The sequence below is a fragment of the Carettochelys insculpta genome, chromosome 11 (genome assembly GCF_033958435.1).
Source record: "Carettochelys insculpta isolate YL-2023 chromosome 11, ASM3395843v1, whole genome shotgun sequence".
Taxonomy (NCBI): Eukaryota; Metazoa; Chordata; order Testudines; family Carettochelyidae; genus Carettochelys; species Carettochelys insculpta.
This window is the reverse complement of record NC_134147.1, coordinates 48,410,252-48,434,607: the sequence shown is the minus strand read 5'-3', so window position 1 is coordinate 48,434,607 and position 24,356 is coordinate 48,410,252. Positions and strand designations below refer to the sequence as shown.

General features: G+C 54.7%; 1 protein-coding gene across 1 annotated transcript in view; it reads right to left on the bottom strand.

Annotated features, from left to right (window-relative positions):
• The window catches only part of FAM3D (FAM3 metabolism regulating signaling molecule D), a 29,534-nt gene extending 5,435 nt beyond the window's left edge, over positions 1-24,099 (bottom strand). Inside the window, exons 1-7 of the mRNA XM_075005171.1 lie at positions 23,702-24,099; positions 10,087-10,148; positions 7,866-7,973; positions 7,118-7,138; positions 5,818-5,941; positions 5,258-5,316; positions 1,990-2,040 (exon numbers count right to left, since the gene is read on the bottom strand). Coding sequence (XP_074861272.1) covers positions 1,990-2,040; positions 5,258-5,316; positions 5,818-5,941; positions 7,118-7,138; positions 7,866-7,973; positions 10,087-10,099 — 376 coding nt within the window. The 5' untranslated portion in view covers positions 10,100-10,148; positions 23,702-24,099. The remainder of the gene's footprint in view (positions 1-1,989; positions 2,041-5,257; positions 5,317-5,817; positions 5,942-7,117; positions 7,139-7,865; positions 7,974-10,086; positions 10,149-23,701) is intronic.
• Between the last annotated feature and the right edge of the window lie 257 nt (positions 24,100-24,356).

Sequence of the window (24,356 nt, the reverse complement as noted above, 5' to 3'; positions counted from 1 at the left end):
CCTGCAACTGGGCACACCGAGGTTCAGAGGTCTGATCCATTGGTGTGCCCGGCACCTGAGTTACCCACCTAATGTTGGATGCAGATGTGGGCGTTCTGTGTGACTCCCTTGCAACCACTCGTGACTTCCAGGAGGACAGAGGGTACCTTGCGGCTAACGCGATACACTGAGCCCCGATGCCCTAAGCGTGATGGCCAGAAACAAGCCCTAGGAGCCAGCAAACATCACGAGGGCTTGTCTGGGGTCTGGGTGTAGGGCTGACTGTCCCCACAGCTCCGAGGGCTTGTGTGGGGTCCAGGTGTAGGGCTGGCTGTCCCCACAGCACCGAGGGCTTGTGTGGGGTCCAGGTGTAGAGCTGGCTGTCCCCACAGCACCGAGGGCTTGTGTGGGGTCCGGTGTAGGGCTGACTGTCCCCACAGCACCGAGGGCTTGTCTGGGGTCCGGGTGTAGGGCTGACTGTCCCCACAGCACCGAGGGCTTGTGTGGGATCTGGGCGTAGGGCTGACTGTCCCCACAGCACCGGGGGCTTGTGTGGGGTCCAGGTGTAGGGCTGGCTGTCCCCACAGCACCGAGGGCTTGTGTGGGGTCCAGGTGTAGGGCTGACTGTCCCCACAGCACCGAGAGCTTGTGTGGGGTCCAGGTGTAGGGCTGACTGTCCCCACAGCACCGGGGTCTTGTGTGGGATCTGGGCGTAGGGCTGACTGTCCCCACAGCACCGGGGGCTTGTGTGGGGTCCAGGTGTAGGGCTGACTGTCCCCACAGCACCAGGGGCTTGTCTGGGTTCCGGGTGTAGGGCTGACTGTCCCCACAGCACCGGGGTCTTGTGTGGGGTCCAGGTGTAGGGCTGGCTGTCCCCACAGCACCGGGGTCTTGTGTGGGATCTGGGCGTAGGGCTGGCTGTCCCCACAGCATGACTTGCACTCATACGACGCAGAGCAGATGTGACTTGTCCCTCAGCTGTTTCAACGTGTTTAAAAGTAAACCTCCGGGGCCACACCCTCAGCTGGCGTAACCTGGTGTCTCGCCATTGTTGTTAGTCATCCTGTGCTGACTGACACCAGCTGAAGGCCAGCTACCCCCCTGCCTCGTGCCCGGTTCCGCCCGCTGTTGGCTGTAGTGGAGTAGTGGAGATACAGCTGCCTGCAGAATTCGGCCAGGTGGATTCGCTGCGTTGGAAAGCCGAGAGCGCGGGGGCGCTCATGTGATCCCCCCATCAGAATGCAGGCTGGGTTCTTCGGCTGACAACCGTGGGCGAGGCTGTTCCTAGCTGCTATCAGCTCCATAGAGCTCCTATGGTAGTTGAGCGTGCGGCCGACAGAGCTAACAGCATGCTGTGTGATCAGCCAGCTGCTGAATACACGTTTCCACAGCTGGCTTCTGTGTCTGCATGACACAGGACACGGGCCCAGCCCTGGCCCCTTCACCCCCCCGGCTCAGCCCAGGAAAGGCAGCAGTGGAAAAAGGGCAGCTTCCATAGGATGCTGTCTGTTAAAATCAAGCTTTGAGGTGGCTAAGATTAGTGCAGAGAGCTGCTTCCCACCCAGGCTCTCCTTTTGTCATTTACTCCGTGAGAGGAGGGGAAGAAAACAAGCGACACAAACAAGATTGCCAGGCTAGGAGTCAGGCCTCACTGGTTTCCACTCACAGGGGGTTAAAAATCATAATAACCTGGGATCTCTTTATGTGCCTGGCTCACCGAGACACCAAGGGGCACGTTTCCAAGCTTTCCCTGCAGCCCCAAGGGCCAGAAAAACATGAAAGATGAGAGGCTCACTTAGTAACGTGATTCCAGGAGCAGGGGCTTGAGGGCAACACCCAACAGAAAGAGCAAAAGTGAGCAGCACGCCTTAGGCCTACTGCTTTTTACTGAGCGGCCAACGATGAGCAGGTAGAAAGAGCTGGTTAGCATCACTGCTTGCACGCGCTGCATTTCAGGCCAGCTGTGCTGCACCTGTGACTGCGGAGAGCTTAGTGGCAGCGAAGTCCTACCTCCAGCGTACATGTCGAAGGTGTCGGTTTTCATGAGCTGGCCAGTTGTTCCTACAGGTGGGACATGAAAGAGACCAATCATTTCCCAGAAGCTAAGCCACATGGCAAACACGCACTGCTCAGCCCATCCGGGCAGGGCCTGCAGGCTGAGGTCTGTGTGCAGGTGCTCCTGGTACAGTCCTGCATGGGGTAAAGGACGCTGGGCCTGACCAGTGCAGGAAAGGGTGCAGCACTGGAGAGCGAGCAGAGCTGCTCACTTGGGTGACACTGGGCTGAATTCGGTCCCACCTCAGCAAAAGGGACCAGCTAGGCCAGAGCAGCAGAGATGGCTCAGAGGGGCTTCAGACTGAGTCTGGCTGGGACCACAATTGGAATGAAAACATTAAATCAGATGGCAGCACCGCCAGGTATAGCAGAGGGAAAGCGGGGGAGGGGGCACCTCCAGGTGTAGCAGAGGGAAAGCGGGGGAGGGGGCACCTCCAGGTGTAGCAGAGGGAAAGCGGGGGAGGGGGCACCGCCAGGTGTAGCAGAGGGAAAGCGGGGGAGGGGGCACCGCCAGGACAAGCAGAGGGAAAGCGGGGGGAGGGGGCACCGCCAGGTGTAGCAGAGGGAAAGCGGGGGAGGGGGCACCGCCAGGTGTAGCAGAGGGAAAGCTGGGGTGGGGCACCTCCAGGTGTAGCAGAGGGAAAGCGGGGGAGGGGGCACCGCCAGGTGTAGTAGAGGGAAAGCGGGGGAGGGGGCACCTCCAGGTGTAGCAGAGGGAAAGCAGGGGAGGGGGCACCACCAGGTGTAGCAGAGGGAAAGCTGGGGTGGGGCACCTCCAGGTGTAGCAGAGGGAAAGCGGGGGAGGGGGCACCTCCAGGTGTAGCAGAGGGAAAGCGGGGGAGGGGGCACTGCCAGGTATAGCAGAGGGAAAGCGGGGGAGGGGCACCTCCAGGTGTACCAGAGGGAAAGCGGGGGAGGGGCACTACCAGGTGTAGCAGAGGGAAAGCGGGGGAGGGGCACCTCCAGGTGTAGGAGAGGGAAAGCAGGGGAGGGGGCACCTCCAGGTGTAGCAGAGGGAAAGCGGGGGAGGGGGCACCGCCAGGTGTAGCAGAGGGAAAGCGGGGGAGGGGGCAGCACCAGGTGTAGCAGAGGGAAAGCGGGGGAGGGGGCAGCACCAGGTGTAGCAGAGGGAAAGCTGGGGAGGGGGCACTGCCAGGTGTAGCAGAGGGAAAGCGGGGGAGGGGGCACCTCCAGGTGTAGCAGAGGGAAAGCGGGGGAGGGGGCACTGCCAGGTGTAGCAGAGGGAAAGCGGGGGAGGGGGCACCTCCAGGTGTACCAGAGGGAAAGCGGGGGAGGGGCACCTCCAGGTGTAGGAGAGGGAAAGCAGGGGAGGGGGCACCGCCAGGTGTAGCAGAGGGAAAGCGGGGGAGGGGGCACCTCCAGGTGTAGCAGAGGGAAAGCGGGGGAGGGGGCAGCACCAGGTGTAGCAGAGGGAAAGCTGGGGAGGGGGCACTGCCAGGTGTAGCAGAGGGAAAGCGGGGGAGGGGGCACTGCCAGGTGTAGCAGAGGGAAAGCGGGGGAGGGGGCACTGCCAGGTGTAGCAGAGGGAAAGCGGGGGAGGGGGCACCTCCAGGTGTAGCAGAGGGAAAGCGGGGGAGGGGGCAGCACCAGGTGTAGCAGAGGGAAAGCGGGGGAGGGGGCACCTCCAGGTGTAGCAGAGGGAAAGCGGGGGAGGGGGCACTGCCAGGTGTAGCAGAGGGAAAGCGGGGGAGGGGCTCCTCCAGGTGTAGCAGAGGGAAAGCGGGGGAGGGGGCACCTCCAGGTGTAGCAGAGGGAAAGCGGGGGAGGGGGCACCTCCAGGTGTAGCAGAGGGAAAGCGGGGGAGGGGGCAGCACCAGGTGTAGCAGAGGGAAAGCTGGGGTGGGGCACCTCCAGGTGTAGCAGAGGGAAAGCGGGGGAGGGGCACCTCCAGGTGTAGCAGAGGGAAAGCGGGGGAGGGGGCACCGCCAGGTGTAGCAGAGGGAAAGCGGGAGTGGGGCACCTCCAGGTGTAGCAGAGGGAAAGCCGGCGTGGGGCACCTCCAGGTGTAGCAGAGGGAAAGCAGGGGAGGGGCACCGCCAGGTGTAGCAGAGGGAAAGCTGGGGTGGGGCACCTCCAGGTGTAGCAGAGGGAAAGCGGGGGAGGGGGCACCGCCAGGTGTAGCAGAGGGAAAGCGGGGGAGGGGGCACCGCCAGGTGTAGCAGAGGGAAAGCGGGGGAGGGGGCACCTCCAGGTGTAGCAGAGGGAAAGCGGGGGAGGGGGCACTGCCAGGTGTAGCAGAGGGAAAGCGGGGGAGGGGCTCCTCCAGGTGTAGCAGAGGGAAAGCGGGGGAGGGGGCACCGCCAGGTGTAGCAGAGGGAAAGCGGGGGAGGGGCACCTCCAGGTGTAGCATAGGGAAAGCGGGGGAGGGGGCAGCACCAGGTGTAGCAGAGGGAAAACAGGGGATGGGGCACCGCCAGGTGTAGCAGAGGGAAAGCGGGGGAGGGGGAAGCACCAGGTGTAGCAGAGGGAAAACAGGGGATGGGGCACCGCCAGGTGTAGCAGAGGGAAAGCGGGGGAGGGGGCACCGCCAGGTGTAGCAGAGGGAAAGCGGGGGAGGGGCACCTCCAGGTGTAGCAGAGGGAAAACAGGGGATGGGGCAGCACCAGGTGTAGCAGAGGGAAAGCGGGGGAGGGGCACCTCCAGGTGTAGCAGAGGGAAAGCGGGGGAGGGGGCACCGCCAGGTGTAGCAGAGGGAAAGCGGGGGAGGGGCACCTCCAGGTGTAGCAGAGGGAAAGCGGGGGAGGGGCACCTCCAGGTGTAGCAGAGGGAAAGCGGGGGAGGGGGCAGCGCCAGGTGTAGCAGAGGGAAAGCGGGGGAGGGGCACCTCCAGGTGTAGCAGAGGGAAAGCGGGGGAGGGGGCACCGCCAGGTGTAGCAGAGGGAAAACAGGGGATGGGGCACCGCCAGGTGTAGCAGAGGGAAAGCGGGGGAGGGGGCACTGCCAGGTGTAGCAGAGGGAAAGCGGGGGAGGGGGCAGCACCAGGTGTAGCAGAGGGAAAGCCGGCGTGGGGCACCTCCAGGTGTAGCAGAGGGAAAGCGGGGGTGGGGCAGCACCAGGTGTAGCAGAGGGAAAGCCGGCGTGGGGCTCCTCCAGGTGTAGCAGAGGGAAAGCGGGGGAGGGGGCACCGCCAGGTGTAGCAGAGGGAAAGCGGGGGTGGGGCACTCTGTATAAAAGGCGAACGAGTTCCACGCCGAGAACTCACCATTCACCAGCGCGACGTTTAACCCTCTGTCAATGTTGTTCTTCACATTGCTCATGAGGCTGGAAATAAAAGCCAGAGACTGAAATGGCAGGCGGCCTCAGCCCGGCCGTGGAGGTCTGCAGGACAGCCCCAGCATGGCTGTGCGCACGGGGCGGCGGCAGGTGCGTTTTCAGCCGGCGCCGGGGTGCATGAGCATAGACGGGGAGGCCTAGCTTCAAATGAATTTCAACCAGCCCTGCACCTAGGCCCGTCCCCATCCCGCAAAGCCGCGGTGTCTCCTCCCGCTCTGTGAGCAGGCTCTTTGCCCAGCTGGTTCCCAGGCACAGCCCATGTACTCGGCAGGGTCCAGACACGGCCCTCGCCTGAGGCTGCTCTAGCAAGCGCAGACGTACCAAAGAGTGGCTGAACCTCCCCCTCGGCCGTGCTTGGCTGCGGCTAAGGATCCTCCCGCCAGGCTGCTCGGCTCACCCCCCAACGTACTCCAACAAGAGAGTCCCTCGCACCTCCAATGCAAACAACCTCTGTGTGTGTGTGTGCGCGTGCGCCACTGCAGTACTTACACTGTATTTTCAAAGCAAATAGACGGCCCAACAACACTGGCGGCTCCACTGATGACTTTAAAGGCAAAAAAGTTTTCGGGACAACTTTTCTGATTGCCACACTTGTTTGGTAGCGGTTTGGTGTCTGCAGGGAGTGAGGAGCAGGCTGTAAATCACAAGGCATCGCAAAGGCAGCCCGGGGTCATCTCCTAACACATGGAAGCTGGGGAGGGGGTTCGACAACTGTGCCAGATCCTGAGCAGCTGACTCAGCTTCTCCTGACACGAGGGGGAGGTCGCATCTAACCTGTGCAGAGATGTTGGAGTTTAGGGAACAGGGTGAATTCGTCCCCGTGCAGCTCAAGGATCATGCACCACTTAGGCTATGTCTGTGCGGCAAGCTGGGGGTGTGACCGCAGTGCCTGCAGGCACACCTGTGGCCCTCTGGCTAGCTCGCCAGAACTGCCACGTGTCACACCCTGGAGGGCTGGGGGTGAGCCTCTTAGTACCAGCCTGTGTGGGCCTTTTGCCCAGGGGGAGATCGCCTGGGCAGAGCACCACACGAGTTTGTTGGTCCTTGTCCTCCCAAAGGAGCCATGTGACAAGAGTGGTGTCTGGAACAGTTAAAGCATCTCGAAGGAACGAGACGGGGTGGGGGGCTCCAAAGGCCAGGGGACGGGAGGTTGCTGAGGAAAAGACTCGTTTAGCTGAGGCCCCTGGAAGGTCTCCTGTGGATTGGTGTATCTAAGGGGACTGGATCATGCTAGGCCCGGCACAGGTCTGTGTGGTGCTTGTTCCAAGTGGCTCATTCGTCAGCACTAGCGGGGCGCAGTGTCCACCGGGGTTTGCCCTTCACTCCCGTTAGCAGCTGTCTCAACAGGCGGGTGAGGAAGAGAGACGGAAAGTCCGCCAAGCGCAGTCTGTTGCTAGCACTGCGATTGCCACAAGCGGCCGTGCAGCAACGCTTGGGACCATTCTGAGCGCCCAGTCCAACTTCCCACGCCACGGGGGCCAGGGAGCCTGCGCCAAGCCCAGTTTGAGCTTTTTTTGGGAGAGACACCCAGCCCTGAGCTATCGCGTGCTTGGGGACAGCTTGCATGAGAGGGACACGTGGCATCAGTAACGGGCCCCGAACTGGGGCCTGGAGGTGAATATCTGCCAACAAGTCAGGGCCCAAGAGGAGCTCCTGGAGTCACCAGTAAAGCTCCCAGGCGCGCAGCAGGCAGGTCACCCCTGGCCTTGTAAGCTTAGCCCCAGGTGGCCCCCCTGGTTCTACCAGCACGTCCAGAGCTCTGGAGTGGCACCGAGGATGGAATACTCACGGGGCAGGTCAGCGCTGGAACCTGCATGGACACAAACAAGAGTTACGCTCCTGAACCCGCCCACCCTTTTGCCGCGGCCGGCCAGAGAGTGGGAAGGGACAGCACAGGGCGAGGCGGGCGTGTGTCTGCCTATGCACGGCCCAGCTCGCTGTGCTGGATTGGCGGGGCGGCCGCGGAGACTCAGCGCCTCAGTGAAATACGCGCACGAGGCTCAGTGAGGAAAGGTCAACGGTGGGAATTGTCCTCCCGTGTCTCAGAACTGGCTGGCGCCAGGGATGCAGAGCCAGCCGCTCAGCCAGCAAGCTCGGGGCCGAAGCCAGAACAGCTGCCCTGCTCTTTACGGGCCTGCACGCCCCGTCAGCTGACCCAGGCTCTGGGCCTTGCTGTGCCAGGTCTCTGGCTGCTGCGCGCACATATCCTCTGTGCCTCGTCCCCGCGGTGGGCATTAAATGTCCCCGAGTCGGAGAACTCGCTGCGGGTGATCTGCAATGAAGCTCCGCTGCCCTTCCCCTGGGGAGGAGCGCAAGCGGAATGGGCAGCACCCTGGCCACGCCGACCCACGGCCAAGGGACAGTGTCACCCACATGCCTGGGCACAGAACAACCTGCCCAGCCAGAGGCCGCGCCAGAGCCGCGAGGATCTGTGTCACTACAAATCACACATCCCCTGGGGCCACTTGTCTCATAAGCAGGGAGGCCTCAGCCACGTTCCAAGACTGCCCCAGCTTTCCTCTGGCGAAGCTCCCTACCCTGCCAGTTCCGCAAGCTGATCGCCTTCCAGCTGGGGCTGAAGTACATCCGGACGAAGAGCCAGGCGGTGGCCAGAGAGAGCAGTATTGATGCTACGTGGATCAGCCCTGCCATGGGGGAGAGAACAGGGCGGTAAGTTGCAGCGCTCTGGGGAGTCGAGCAGCACAGCCATCCTGCCAGGGGCTCCATACTCAGCCCTCCCAGTGACCATGGGCCTCTCTCCGAGAACATAAGAACATAAGAACGGCCATACTGGGTCAGACCAAAGGTCCATCCAGCCCAGCATCCCATCTGCCGACGGTGGCCAATGCCAGGTGCCCCAGAGAAGGAGAACAGAAGACAATGATCAAGTGATTTATCTCCTGCCATCCATCTCTTGCTCTTGTTCTGAAGGCTAGGGCACCATACTTTATCCCTGGCTAATAGCCATTTATGGACCTAACCTGCAAAAATTTATCAAGCTCTTTTTTAAACCCTAATAGAGTCCTGGCCTTCACAGCCTCCTCGGGCAAGGAGTTCCACAGGTTGACTGTGCGCTGTGTGAAGAAAAATTTCCTTTTATTAGTTTTGAACCTACTACCCATCAATTTCATTTGGTGTCCCCTAGTTCTTGTATTATGGGAAAAGGTAAATAATTTTTCTATATTCACTTTCTCCACACCATTCATGATTTTATATACCTCTATCATATCGCCCCTCAATCGCCTCTTTTCCAAACTGAAAAGTCCCAGTCTCTCTAGCCTCTCCCCATATGGGACCCGTTCCAAGCCCCTAAACATCTTAGTCGCCCTTTTCTGAACCTTTTCTAATGCCAATATATCTTTTTTGAGGTGAGGAGACCACATCTGCACGCAGTACTCAAGGAGAAGGAGGCGAGTCCAGGCAGGATTCTCCTCTGACCTTGGGAGCGGCACAGGGCAACTCTCTTTCTTTAGCAGCAGTCAGAGTCATGGGGGCAGACCCCTGTCCTGCCCCTGCTCCCCTTCGATGTGGCCCCCACATTGGCAGACATCCAGCCGCGTGGTAACAATTGCAGGATCAGGGCCCCAGTAATCACCCCATGGGCGTAAGGTGGGCCACCAGCGCCTCTTGTTCAGATGGCACCTGCCTTCTGTGGCCCTGGCCCTAGGGCACGGTGCTGCAGGGAGCTGGTTGCACCAGGCACCTGCGGCCGGAGGAGTTACACCCAATACCGCCACAGACACTTGGGGAGATGAGCAGATCCCGGCAGATGCCAGGGCACAGGGGCAGGAAGGTGGAGGAGGAGTCCTGCTTGGCCCCCCATGAGGTGAGAGAAGGGGTGCTGTAAATGGGGGTTACTCTGGCAACAGCAATTTCACTGTGTGTGGGTGGCCCACTTGGCTCTGAGCATGAACCTCACCCTCTGGAGCCCAGCCTGGCCAGAGTGCGGGGTGTTCTGACTTGGTGGGTTTGCAAGACATAGAGTGGCCAGTGCATGAGACTGGGAGTCAGATTCTTCCACTGGCCCACCATGGGACTCCAGGCAAGCGCCTGGGCCTCACCAGGCCTCAGTTTCCCCCATTACCTACAAATACTAGGCCCCTTCTGGGACTCAGCCTGAGCTCCCTGCACTGGGTGGAGTTGCTGGTCCGCGCTACACGGGGGGGTCTGTCTAAGTGATCAGAATGTCTCTTCTGTACACAAAAGTCTGTGACCGTAGGGTTTGGAGGTCCAGGGGAAAAGGGCAGATATAGCAGCAAAGCATCACTCATGTTCCTCTCTGTCTTAAAGTCCCAAGTGGTACTTTCAAAAGCCACATAAATCCAAGTCCTTCTTGGGTGCTCGAAGCTGGGGGGATTCCTGACCTCCCATCCCAGCCCCCCAGCTAGTGCCGTGCTCCCACTGAACTGCTGTTGGCTCAAAGCTGACTGGTGTTTCAGTTCAAAGCAATGGTCAGCAGAGCACATTTTTTCCTGCCTTGGAAACATGATATGAGAAAGCCTTTCTGTTGTGTGCAAATGGCTCTTAAGGAAGCAAGAACCTCTCCACAGTCATGTCTACCCCCTTTCAGGCTGAAACACATAAAAGGTATTTAAAAAATATGGCTGCACGCTAATTTACACATAGATCCTTTTACACTACTCAGGCTGGTTATGGTAATTCAGAGGTCTTCATGTAAAAGAGAAACAGATCCAAGGAAGAGGAACAAAGGGCATCTTTTATAATCCTTATAAAAACAAACATCCTTTCTCCTCTCACCTCTCAGCCTCATCGCAAGGCTCAGGTACAAACGGCCTCGGCTCTAATCACACGTCAACCTGCTGAAATAGAAAAAATACCATAAAATATAACTAGCAGCCATTAAAACTAGATAAGTGTTAGATCAAAGCGTTTAACTGCTACGGTAACACTCCTGGGGTATTTTTGCAATAAGATGGCATACCAAAGACGCATCCCATTCCATATATTTGCAGACAAACACGGCTGATTCAGCTATGATGGTATGTGTAGAGCTATTGCAAATCATTTGTATAATTTTCAGGATTTTGGGGTCAATTCAATTAGACTACCACACATCACCTTAAACTTACATCTTTTTTAAGATCACCCTTGGCTGCTCACCACTTAGTCTTTGTATCCTAAGGTAACGTTTTATGGTCTACTTCAAAAGGGATCATTTTTTATTATCTATTGCTGATTGTAATAAGATGAACGAGTTTAAAATTCCTCAAATGCTTGGCAGCACATTCTTTATTACAGAATATTTCAAATCGCAGTTTTGTTGCATTTCTAAGCTGGATAATGCAAAGTGCATTTCTGATCTTAAGGATTGCTGAACCCCAGCTGAGGACATGCAAGGCTTGGCCTTCTCAGGTTAGAGGCAATTTATTGTTGTAAACCAACACCTAAAGAAACCACAATAGTTGAATAACTGAAAATGCTAACAAGCAAATCTTATATATCAGACACAGCGCCATTCTTTGCACCACTTATTTGGTGCTTTTCTTGTGCTACATGCCCGACATGAGGACTCTAACTGTACCGAGATGTTAAAGTTCTTTAGGATCATTTTGAATGTGGAAAACAAACAAACAAACACACAAAGAAAAAAATAACCCCAAACCCACAGAACCAAACTTGATTCTTACCTGCCCAGGAGTGACACCAGAAGTCTGTCAAGTACTTTGGCTTTACAGTGGGGTAAACAAGATCAGTTTGTCCCATGGGACCTGATCTCTTACAGCCTTACTGAGACCTCAGTCCCACTGCTTTTTCTGGGCGTTTGCCGACCTCGGGACTGAGCGTGGAATATTGGTCTGTGCGCCAGCCAGATAGACCCTCACCAGGATTTGATTTGCGAACCTGCAGCCCACAATAATTCAGATTGTCTGTCCTCCCTATTCCACCTCTAACCCCTCAGCAGTGGTCAAAGCAAGCCCGAAAGGGGGCATTTACCTCCGGTGCTGCTGCTTCTGATCTGACACGTGTCATGCAGGTGACTGTGGAGACGGATCCCTTATCTCACTTCCTGCTGTTCCACCTGTGATTGCACTGGGGGTGGGAGGCAGATGGTAACTGCCTGGTACCCGCCCCCAGCTCTGTTTCGTTCAGCGGCAAAAGAGCAAAGGCTCTGCTGGTGAGCTGGTCACAGACGTAAGCCGTGCTGGGCTCTGCCTCCCTGTCTGCTGGGCGGATTCTGACTGCTGGGGCCAGGCTGCCTTTGTGTCAGTGCAAAGCGGGAAGAGAAAAGCTATCCCTCGCCGACCCACCCAACCCCGACAAGTCTCTAGGCCAAAGAGTTAGTAGGGAGCCCTTGCCTGGATCTGTCGTTTCCTGTTCAGCTGAGGACTGCGGCTCCATAGCTGCACAGGGGCTGAGGGTCACTGCAGGCCCCAGGCCGGTACTGCCCCACGTGGGGTGTGGAGGGCGTTGCCTGGGGCATGCCAGCGAGAGGCTGTGGCTCCCTGACACACACTGCGCTCTGGCCTTCAGCTGGGCTGACGCCGCTTCCCTGCCCAGCTCTGCCTGTATGCAAATGGGCTCCTTTAGGAGCTGGTGGTGCCTCCAGAAACCAGCTGGGCCGGACTCAACCACATGAGCCTTGGCCAAAAGCTAGTGAGGGGTCGTCTGAGAGCTACAGGTGCATCCCTGCAGGGATCCAGCACACAGCCAGAGCCCGGGGAGGGGCTGTCCCGATTGCCTGGGGAGTGTGGTGATGAGCAGGGTCCCTCTCATTTTTAACATCCATGTGCAGAATAAATTTTGTTATGTGCGCCAAGGCATGTGCAGATGTGCATCCCAATAGCAACACAAGCTGCCGGCTGTGGATGCTCTGCTGAGCCTGGGGTGGCACCTGACTCTCCCCTGAGCGGCTGCCCAAGCGCTTAGCTTACAGGGGACACTAGTGATGAGCTGGAGGGAAAGATACACTCTCTCTGTCTTGCCCTGGGCCAAAGCCAGCGACGAACCCAGAGCCCAGGCCAGCCTAGTGCCTGGCCCACCAGACCATGCATTTAGGATGGGCAAGTTCTTATATTCCTAGCAAATTAGTGCCCGTTCTTTTGCCCCGGCCCTCCCCAAGGCCCGTCCAAGCCAAAGGGTTTCCACCCAGGGACAAGGCTGCATTGGTTTGCCTCTCACCTCCTGCAGCTGCCCCAGGAGAGACAGTGACACTGTGCTCTCCAGCCCCAGCCGCAGACTGGCCGCCATCTCCTTCACTGTGTTTTCAAAGGAGCTCTGACGCACTTTCTGTATGTGGTTGGCTCTTATCTAAGTATATTGTTAACTGGATAAGGACCTTATTCACTCAGACGCACTACCTGAGCCCCAGCCTGGATTATTCTATTTACTTCCCAAAAGCCACAAACCTGGAAACCTCAGATGCTGTATCATTTCGGCTATGGGCATCCTTACTACCAGACTATCTAGCTATATAGATGTCCTCCTCAAACCCTGTGCCACCAAGACTCCCAGCTATCTCCGAGATACCACTGACTTCCTGAGGAAATTACAAAACATTGGAAAACTTCCTGACAACACCATCCTTGCACCCATGGATGTAGAGGCTCTCTACACGAATATTCCACATGAAGACGGATTACAAGCAATCAGGAACACCATCCCCGATGTCACCACAGCCAGTCTGGTGTCAGACCTGCGTAACTTTGTTCTCACCCATTTCTGATTTGGGGACAACTTATACCTCCAGATTAGTGGAACTGCTATAGGCACCCGCATGGCCCCACAATATGCTAATATATTTATGGCTGACTTTGAACAACAGTTCCTCAGCTCTCATCCCCTATTATCCCTCCTTTACTTACAATACAATCGATGACATCTTTATCATTTGGACCCATGGTAAAGAGACTCTGGAAGAATTTCACAGAGACTTTAATAATCTGCACCCCACCATCAACTTCAGCCTTGAACACTCCACACGAGAGATACGTTTCCTGGACACGGCAGTACAAATCACTGATGGCCAGATCAATACCACTCTCTACTGGAAACCCACTGACCACTCCACTTAGCCACATGCTTCTAGCTTCTGTCCTGCACACACTACACGATCCAGCCTTTACAGTCAAGCCCTGAGATACAATCACATCTGCTCTGATCCTACTGACAGAGACCAAAAACTACAAGATCTCTACCGAACATTCATGAACCTGAATTACCCACTGGGAGACGTTAAAAAAAAAACAAAACGACAGGGCCAGACTAATACCCGGAAACCAATTATTCCAAGACAGGCCCCAAAAAGCCAAAAACAGATCACCACTTGTTATTACCTACAGCCCCCAACTCAAACCACTGCAACACATCATTAAAGACCTACAACCTATCCTAAATCATGGTGTCACACTCCAGAAGGCCCTGGGTGACAGGCCTGTTCTCTCCTATAGACAACCTCCCAACCTTATGAAGATTCTCACTAGCAACCACAGATTATACCACAATAATACTAATCCTGGAACATTTCCTTGCAACAAACCCTGTTGCCAACTTTGTCCCTGTATCTATTCTGGAGATCCCTTCACTGGACCTAAGCACATTAATTACAGAATCAGGGCACATTCTCCTGTTCCTCAACTAATGTTATATATGCCATCATGGGCCAGCAATGCCCACCCACTATGTATGTTGGGCAAACTGCAAACATGCTTCACCGAAGAATAAATGGACACAGAGCAGACATCAAAAATCTCCGAATACACGAACCTGTCAGCCAGCACTTTAACGGAGTGAGCCATTCTGTTAAAGATCTGATGAAATGGGTCTGTCTCACGAAAGCTTCATCACCTCATAAATTATTGTGTTAGTCTTTAAAGTGCTACATGACTTTTTTTGTTTTTATTTGTTAAGCAATATATCGGCAGTGAGCACAGCAGCCTTGCTGACTTGCGGGGAGGGATTTCTGACCCCTGAAGCCCTTATTTAGTGGGAATAATGTTCAGGTTGCTAATTAATGACATGGAAATATGGTTTGTGCCCCAGCTACTGGCCTTGGCTGTATGACTCAAGCAACATAGGGGCCCAGTCCCCAGGTTTTTCTTCCCAGCCAGCCCTGAGGCTGCAGCTGGTTTGTGAGGCTGACATGAGGGTACGACACACCTTCCTCTCCACAGCTTTGCCGGTCCAGGGAAGGAATGGTAGGAAATCCCATTGTGCCTTGTTTTCCAGAGTGCCGTGTTCATGGGAGAGGCCAAGAAACTGGAGCTCCACCTCCAGGTGTACGTCTCTGATTCCCAGTGAATGCTAGACCCTGGAGATGGAAAAGACTTCACCAGAGATTGCCTGGCTGCCTATTCTTAGCATTGCAACGGGAGGATCCCTTAGCTGCGGTCCAGCCAGTTAGGACCATTTAGGATAATCTCGTCTGACTTCCAGCATCTCCCAGATGGCAGAAGTGCAGCCAGGGCTTCCTGGATTCAGCCCAGCACTGTGGGCTCAGATGAAAACATAGAGCCGGAAGCTGGAGAACTGGGAATAGAAACCAGAGCTCCACAATTCCTAGCTTCCCAGGTTGGAAGGAAGAGCTGTTAGGTTCCCTGTCTGAGGCCTGGTAGCTTGTTAAGATTGTGGAAATCCCGAAACACACCTCAGCCTGTTTTCTGCAGCTACTGTTAACATCTGTGAACTTTCACCCAGCAAACGTTTTGGGTCTTGAACTTCTAGGGCCAAGACTTAACCTTGTGACTAGTGCTGCCTTTCACCGAGAGACATACTGATTGCAATTTACAAATGTGATAGACGCCAGCGTGTGCCAGCAATACCCCTCTGCCAGGTACATTGGGCAGACCAGACTGTATCTACACAACAGAATAAATGGACACAGATCAGACATCATGCACGGTAACATACAAAACCCAGTGGGACAACATTTCAACCTCCTGGACACACAATTACACACTTGAAAGTTGCCATTCTCAACCAAAAATCTACAAAACCAGGCTGCAATATGAAACCACCAAGCTGGAAATTCATCTGCAAATTTGACACCATCAGAATGGGCTTGAATAGGAACTGGGAATGTCTCTCTCATTACCCTCATTTTCCACTTTAGGTATTCTCACCTTCTTGTTCACATCCACCCTGAGTGAATTAGCTTTGATGTAACACCACCATCTTTGTATCCCTAATGTCTGTTTCTTCTCCTTTTGCTTCATGCGTCGGATGAAGTGAGTTGCAACTCAGGAAGCTTCTGTCACAATAAAATTGTTAGGCTTTAAGGTGCCATTGGCTTTGTTGTTTTTACTGGTTTCAAACACACCCAAGGGCTGGCCAGAGCACAGGGAACAGCAGCACAGTGACACTAAGAATTTGCAAATGGACAGCTGCAACGCTCTCAGAGGGTTACTGCAGGTGCTGCGGAGTTGGCTATACAGGGCCCCCTCCAGACTGGCTCAGTGTGGGGGGGCCCTGGTGCTAAACTGGTGCACATGGGATCAGAACCAGCCTGCACTGCAGCCTCGGGCCAGGAGCATCAGAGGCGATTTGTCAGCCGGCCAGATGAGGTGCCTGCAAAGCATATGCTCGTGCTGTGGCTGCTGTGGCGCCCACCTACCTCAGGGGGAGCAACCAGGGGACATGCAGCTTCCCCATCTGTGTAGCACAAGCAGCCAAAATGCACAGCACGGCTCCCAGCATGCAGGTCAGCAAGACTGCAGATGACACAAAGCCCTAGAAACTGCTGCAGGCCCTGGGAATGGTCAGACCTGCTCTGCGGGGTTCACACCTCTTCTGATCGATCGCATGCAGCTCTTTCCTCCCCCCGGCTCAGATGTGTCTGGACACACACCCTGACTCCTCCACCCTTCACCCCCTGAGGTCCCAGCTCCCAGGGTAACTCCTACACCTGAATCATCAGAACTCTCCCCTCACTGAGGAGCAGCTTGGTGCCTGGGAGCCGAGCAGGGAAATGGCTCCACCCTGCAGGGTGCTGCCAGAGTTTGGGGCAGACAGACTTTTCCAGGAGCTCCCCATCCCCTGGGCTGGGGCGGTGTGGGGTAGGGGCTCCCAGGTAAGGGCTGTCCCCTCTGTGCTCCTGGCACCCCCGGGCTGGAGCCAGGAGAGCTTTTTTTCACAGCCGTAGTGAGGCAAGAGCCCAGGAAAGGGAAATACAGGGATGTGGGATGGAAGGGACTTCCTGGGCGAGCAAGGGCAGTTCCAGGTCCAGTGTCACAGGCAATCCCATACTGTCATGCTCGCCATAAAGATACCCAGCTCCAGCTTCAAATGCAGAAGGAGTTTGGCTGGGGGCTTTTTCCCCTTCATGTTTCCCCATGCAGGGCTGGAGTGGCCCCCTTTGCACTAGCAGCAGCTTTGCCACCACCCAACCCCGTCCTAACGAGCCCCAACGCCCGCTCCACAGAAGGGGAACCACTCCCAGGAGGGTACTTGCAAAATGACCTATGGAACCAATTTCTTCCTCCCCTGGCCTGGCTTTTATCCACCCCACAATGCTGATTTTGCTGCAGGCTCTGCAGAGAGATAATGGCGAACAAGCTAATAAGCACTCCCTCTTTCGGCAAGCCATTGACTTGTTTGTGCCACTTGGCTGGGCTGTAACCCCAGATGAAACTCACTGGGGCAAATCTGCCCCTGGTGAAATTCCCAGCACTTCTCTGAACTGGCCCACGGGTAATTTCATCCCTCTCGTTCTGTGCTGTTCCCTTGTAATGGCGTCACTGATTTGGGAAGATCCAGTGAAAAGCAATGGAGTAGGAAGCTACATGCCACAGAGCAAACAGGAAGCTGCGGAAGCTGGTGGGAGGTGAAATGAACAGATTGTTTGGCTAAGCAATTACAAACCTTCCCAGAACAGCTTTCACAACAAATGTTGGCCAAGCAACACTTTGCCTCCTTTACAGCACTCCTGTCAGACGCTGGCCTTAAAGGAAATTCTACCTAGTAGATCTTTGTAGCAGTCAATGCCCAGGAGAGAAATTTCATGAAATGTGCCTATTCTGACAGGGTACTTTGCAGTTTATGAATGTTCACGTTCTCCACTCAACAGCGGAGGAAGTTAGCTTCTGCGGGAAAACCCTGCTGTCTCGTTATTCCTTTCCATTTCCCTGCTGTAGCGCTCTCGTGCCCCCAGCTCACACACTCGCGTGTGCCGACACACAGCAATGGAAGCGCTAAGTACTGCCCTGACTGGGACATGCAAGATAAGGATTTCTCTGCTGAGAAATCACAAGAAAAGTAGCACAAAGAAAGACAGACCCAAATCCTGAATGGTCTCACTTTCGCCGAGCAGCATTGCAAACAATTAGACCAGCTCTTCAATTGGTGTAAATCAGCAATGCTCCACTGATTCTAATGCAGCAGTGACCGTGTCATTTCCCCCCTGGGGAGGCTCCGACCTGAGGTGTCTGGCTCAGCAGAGAGCTGCACTGAGCTTAGAAATGGTTGTTGTTATGCCCAGAGTTGTTTCTGACTTCCAAAGGTCCTGCCTGTTTGGAGAAGCACGCAGATGTGTGAGCTTGTGAGCAGCCTTTCCGCCAGCATCAGCGTCACTCTTCCCTTGGAGGATCTTCAGGGTGGTCAGGTTAAACCTTTTCTCTTTTGCAAGCCACGCAGGGGGATGCAGCCCGGCTTGGCAGAAGTGTGGAAAACCCTGGCTGAAAAATGGGCCTCTCGGGAAGCTTCATGGCCCAACCAATCCAAGGCTCATTTGAGCTGTAGAATGCCGAGGGGCTTAAACACTGACTTTTGTAGGGCAAAATCTTAACCAAATGCCCCAAAACTAATGTTACAGGACTGGGGCAGGATTGCTTTATAATTCAAGGGAACAAACGGCTTTTACCTGTGATAAGGTTAATGTGATTAGCTGACCCAGTCCATAGTTCCTGCCAGCTGTGGTTTGTGTTGTTTTATTTTGTTTTTAAAACTGTTCAGATCATAAAATGTCTGGCCAGAGGGTTTCCCTTGTGAGAGAATCTGAAGAACTTACAGCTATTGTAAGTCAATAGTTAATCAGTGAACAGCATCAGTGTTACGGGCAGGTCCCAGGACCTTCAGTTCGTAGCCAAACAAGAGACCCACAGCTGGCATAGATCCACCGTCAGTGCAGCTCACGCTAAGGCAAAGGAGCAGCATCCACCTACTCCAGCTGAGCATCTGGCCCCGCGTGGGGAAAGGCCTGGGAGCCAGCCATGTCTGATCTGCTGAGCGCTCTGTGGATTGCCTGGAGTAAAGTGCAGGCTGGTGGGGAGACTCAGACGCTGCCAGGGCCAACACTACACAGCAGACATGCTGGCTCTGTTCCACCAGCCTCTGCCCAGTGGAGCGTTAGGTTGGTCCTGTTCACGGAGGCCAACAGCCGCCATGGGCCCCAAGGCCAGGTGGGAGTGGAGACCCAGAAGGGGCGTGGCCAAGGGTGGAAGGGGCAGGGCCTAGGCCATCTGGCCTCAGTGCTGCCTGGTCTGCAGCCCTGCCTCCCCGCTAGCTCAGCCGCACACAGCAGCGCTGCCGCAGCAATTCACAGGGGTGCGGAGGTCCGGCTGCAGCCACTGCCAAAACAGCACCAGTGGCTGGAGCGCCAGGCCCCTTTGAAATGCCAGGCCTGGGGTCAACTGCCCCCTTGCCACACACCCCCTCAGTGGGCCTCCCCCAGCTCCTCCCTTAGCTGTCACAATACCAACTCTGCACTGGGTCCAGGGCCTCCTTCCTGCTACTCCTCTCCTATCCTGGGGTGACCAGGAGGCTGGTTCAGTGACAAAGGGGTGGGCAGGCCAGGCAGGACCTAGCGGGATTGTCAGCAAGTGACTGGACCTCACAGAAGCATCAGCCACTGCCCCCCAGACAATGATCCCCAGCTCAGTGCACTGGGGTAGCTCCTCATCCCACTGGCGCCAGCTAGAGCAGGGCAATTCCCAGCAGCTGAGGCTCTGGCATGGGCTGTTGTCTTATCCTAACTCCTGGCTTAATGCTGTCCCGGTTAACGGTGCTTTGTTACAGTGCTTATCTGACGAGTGCAGGCTTGTCTAATGACATGCAATGTCCTTGTAAAGTCCTTTGGCCTTCCACTTTGTCCTCTGCTGGCAGGACTTTCTGGGAAAGCATCCTGGCCTGGTGGGGGTTTGGACTCAGGGTGAGCCGGGAGCCTCCCATCATCTCCCCTGGGTTACCTGAAAGGTATGCAGTGCAGCTGCCCCTCCCCCAGGAGCCTTCTTCTGGCTGTGCTGGGGACGGGGAGGGGTGTGCATGCGTGTGTGTGCGCATGTGTGTGTGTGTGTGAGCGTGTGTGTGCGCGCGCGCACGCTGATGTCAGGATGTCCCCCTTCCCTCCCCTCCCCACTTGAGCCCCCCCCCGCCATAGCCTGTCTCCGTAATGCAGGATGTCACAGCTACAAAGTCCTGTGTCTGCGCTTCAAATGCACATACGGATGGCCGCAGGGGGCCAGGCCAAAGGGCCAGCTAGCCCTGTGTCCTGGCTGCCGACAGCGGCCAATGCCAGGTGCCCCAGAGGGAGCGGAGAGAACTGGAAACCATCAAGTGATCCGTCCTCTGTGGCCCATTTCCAGCCTTGGCCAAACAGGGGCCAGGGACATGCCCTGCCCACCCTGGCTAATAAGCATTGGCTGCTGCTGTGTGCCGGCTGCTGCTGTGTGGCCCCACACCCGCCCTCCGAGATCTGCCCAAAGGTTATGAGGCTTGGTGACAAAGCAAGAGGCAGGTGAGTTGGAGGAACCTGTTCTACTGCAATTCCCTGCACTGCAGGGTAAGGAAGTAATTCTACAGGCAAGACACCGAGAGCACAGGGAAAGAACAAGAAAGAGGGAAAGCAGAGCAGGAAAGAGATCTGACCCATGGTCTCAGCAAGCAGCAGGCGGCTCTTACGCCCGAGTGCTCCATGTGTAGTAACCGGCCTTTTGCTTGGGCCAGGAGTTACGCTGTGGCTGCCTCTGCCCGGAGCACTTGGGGCAATGTGTCAGGCCACTGGGGTTGCTCTGGGCAGCCCCATAGACAAGACTGGGAGTAAAGAGAAGCAGACGGCAGGGTGGGGGCTTTGACGATATGGGGCCAGACTCCTGTGCTTGTGTGGGGACACTCCCCTCCCAGGCAGCCTCAGAGATACGCACTAACTGATGCCCAGTTGCCTGTGGCCTCCGGGCTCCTAACAGCCCGAGAGTGGCAGATTTGGACCTGCTCTCTCCCCTGCAGGTGCGGGGCCCGTTGGGCTGACACCAGGTGGGAGTGGTGGGGCAGAGGGTGGCTATGCTCGCCCCGAGCTGAGAACAGAGCTTCATGGCCTCTAAGGCCCCGGGGACCCCTCCGCCCAGCTAGTCTGACCTCCTGCTCCACACGGGGCCGAGAGCTGCCTGCAGAGGCCACCAGAGCAGAGCTGTTAGGAAAGCATTGTTAGTGACAGCAAATCCACCACAGCCCTTGGGAAACTGTCCACTGGCTCATTACCGTCACTGCTACAACTGACTCCTCATTTCCAGCCTGGACTTGTCTGGCTTCCACTTCCAGCCACGGGGTCGTGTGTGAGCCCATCTCTGCTGGACTGAGGAGCCCAAAGGCCAACCCTTTCCTCATCCTCTCCCTGGGCTGCTGGCAGAATTCCCAGGCCTGGGTGGGAGTGGGTTAGGGTGAGGGTAACTCCAGGCCTTGGAAGGAGGGTGGAGCTCGGCCAGATGGGGCAGGGCTGGAGGCTAGCTCCCCCCAGCCAGCCGTTCGGCACCGCTTGGCCTGTGCCTTTCAGGGTTCCAGCAGCAATTTAAAAGGCCCAGGCTCCAGCTGTTGTCACGGCCATGCAGCAGCGGCTGGGAGCCCTGGGTCCTTTTAAATCACTGGGCCCTGGGGCCGCTGCTCCCTTTAGTGCCACGTCCCCATCCTCCTGACTCTTCTCTGGCCCCTCTCCATTTTATCAGCAGCCTTCGAGAACAGTGGGCACGCAAGCTGGAGACTGCTGCCCAGCAGTGGCCCTACTAGTGCCAGACCCTGCAACACCATAACCTCTCCACGCTGACTCATGGTCCCTCTGGTCAGGCATTCGGGGGTCACACTAACTCACTTGGCCGTTGCTTTGTGCAGGGAGGTCATGTTCAGCTGATCACCCCAAGTCTTTTTCACGGTCACTGCTTCCCTGGGTGGTGCCCTGTGTGTGTGTGTGAGCGTGGCCTGCAGTTTTTGGTGCACTGAAGACCCAGTGTCAATGGCATGAGAAGCTCTGACTCCCACAGGGCTAAACTTGGCTCTCGGAACCAGGAGCCGGACCTGTCTCCCAGACATTCCCGCACACCTCGCTGAGCTGTGCACCGGCCCACCAGTGAACCCAGCCCCCGGGAGATGTTTGCAGTCCTTGGGCTTACTAAGATCCCCATTGAGAACTGCACATCCTGGGGGCAGATTTAAAACCCACTAGAGAGGATAATAAAACCTGGGGATGATGCCTAGGACCCAAAACCTACCCTCAGCACATTGGACTTCTACCAGCAGTAAGGATTTTGGCTGAACCTTGCACAGATCTGCAGTTTACAGATCCATTTTCTTTATTTACAGCTATGGGCAGGCTCAGCTCTGCATTTTTGGGACAAGAATATTAAGAGATTCCTTGTGTGAGACAGCGAAGAGTTCACTATTTTGGTTCATTATTATCTGGCCCATGAGTGCTAAGCAAGATCTGCACTAACCATGATCATTACACAGGTTCCTTGTCTTCTTTGACTCCTCCAGTTGGCCATTTCTCTTTGCCTGTTTCTGTCACGTGCTGAAGCCCTTGACTCTCTGTTACTGGAACTTTTCTCTGCAACAAACCCCGTTGCCAACTCTGTCCATATATTTACTCTGGAGACACCATCACTGGACCTAACCATGTCAGTTACATGAGCAGGGACTCATACTCCTGTACCTCCACTAATGTGATACATGCCATCATGTGCCAGCAATGCCCCTCTATTGTGTATATTGAACAAACTGGAAAAACACTTCATCAAAAAATGAATGGGCACAGAGCAGACATTAGGAATCTGAATACACATAAACCTGTCAGTGAGCAGTTCAGTCTAGCAGGCTATAGCCTCTGAGACTTATATGTGCATTCCAAAGCAAAAACAACAAGAAGTCCTATGGCATCTTATAGACTAAGAGATTTATTGGAGCACAAGTTTTCATAGGCAAAGACCCACTTCATCAGTAGGCATCTGACAAAGTGGGTATTGGCCAAAAAAGCTTATGTGCCAGTAAATCTGTTAGTCTATAAGGTGCCATAAGACTTCTTGCTGTTTTTGAGGACACAGACTAACATGGCTACCACTCTGATACTTCTAAAACAAAGAGACTTTAACACCAGATTACAAAGGGAGACGTCAGAATTGGAGTTCATTCACAAGTTCGATACTTATCAGCTCAGACTCTAAAAGCTATCAGTTACCTTACGTTTGCAGGGACAGTTTTCCTGACCTTTGATATCCGGAGTGATCCCAGGCAGCTTTTATTTCATTTTTTTCTATCTTTCTGTACAATTCTCTGCATCTCAGTTATCATTTATCAGGATTTTCCAGCTCTGAAGAAGTAGGTCTGTCCCACAAAAGCTAATAAGTTATATTGTTAGTCTTTGAAGTGCTACAGGACAGCTTTTTTGTTTTTTGTTACATGTGTGTACAGCACCAGAGTGTCTGATCCGAGATGAGCTCTTTGGCTGCTACCAGAAAAACCAACCTATCACTAGTCAGTGGTAACAGTGGTTAGACTAGTCACGAACGTCACATTTCAATTAACCATAGCATTCAGCGCTGGTACTAAGAAAACCTGGTTTTTTTCAGAGCTACTTCAAGTGATATTCCAATCAGTGCAGTACAGAACACACACCAGACAACAGGTTCTGTCTCCAGTGAGTCACTGCATATGCAGAAATGGACGGCACTCAGAGCTTTAAAACTAACTTTTGCCAGAAACAGTACTGTACAAGTAACACATGTCAGAAAATTTTCATTTGGAAAACCAGGTACATAGAGATGAAGAAGGGTAACAACAGCGAAAAGAGTAGACAAAAAGGAGACCTGTCCTCAAGTTATTGCCTGTAAAAAGTCCACCAACTGATCCAATTTCTCCCTCAACTTCCCGCCGTTATAAGAAGGAGTAATAAATGAATGAGAAGCAATACGCTCTCCCAAATGGTTGCTGCTAGCTGAGTTTTATTTTACATTCAGCTACTGAACTGCCTGACACCCCTGCCCCCCTGCCTGCAAGCCACCTTGAGCCAGAGTTAATTGTAAAAAAGACTTACAATGGTAACCAACATAAAGGACACAAAGCAATCATTTTAGTGATATGTAAAAGCCCCTCTTCCCCGGCATTTTTCTAGGGACATAATGGCATTAGAGCTCTTTTATATACTGAATGCAAATGCACATACCAGGTCCTGCAGGTGTCTTCAATCTCTGAAGGCTGCGTTCCAAATGAGGTGTTGTCACAGAGAGGATGGGACAGCTTTCTAACTAATGCTTGTAAGCCTAGTGTTCCATGGGGATGGGTGTGTGGATCAAGCCCAGCCCCACTGTGAATTACCACAGACTTCTCCTGGGTATACTGTGCTGCTGGCCTAGTTAAATCAACTACACACAGCTCTGCAGATCAAGCCACAAGAATGAGGAAGTTTGGGTGGTAATTCACACGGAACTCAGCTCTGCACTGACAAACATACCTGTGTGCACACAAAGGGATCTGTTGTAATTAACGTGTTCAGATGTAGCTAATTCCTTGAGTTAGCTCATTTCCCCCTTTGGGCCTTCTGCTCACACTTAGTTGGCCTCCAATCCATTTCTTTCTCAGAATGCGAAAGGAAGATATCTGAACTATCTCAGAGATTTATATGCCTCTTTACCGTCCAGATTTAAAGTAGTTACCATAGCAATTACAACAGCTGATAGATATGATCTTGTACCTGTCAGTACACAAATATTATTCCTGAAATCACTGAGCTACTTGCCCAAATAAAACTTTGCAGGGCCAGACCTCAAATTATAGCAGAGAAATAAAGCCAGATTTTCTTTATGAGATACTTGGTGACT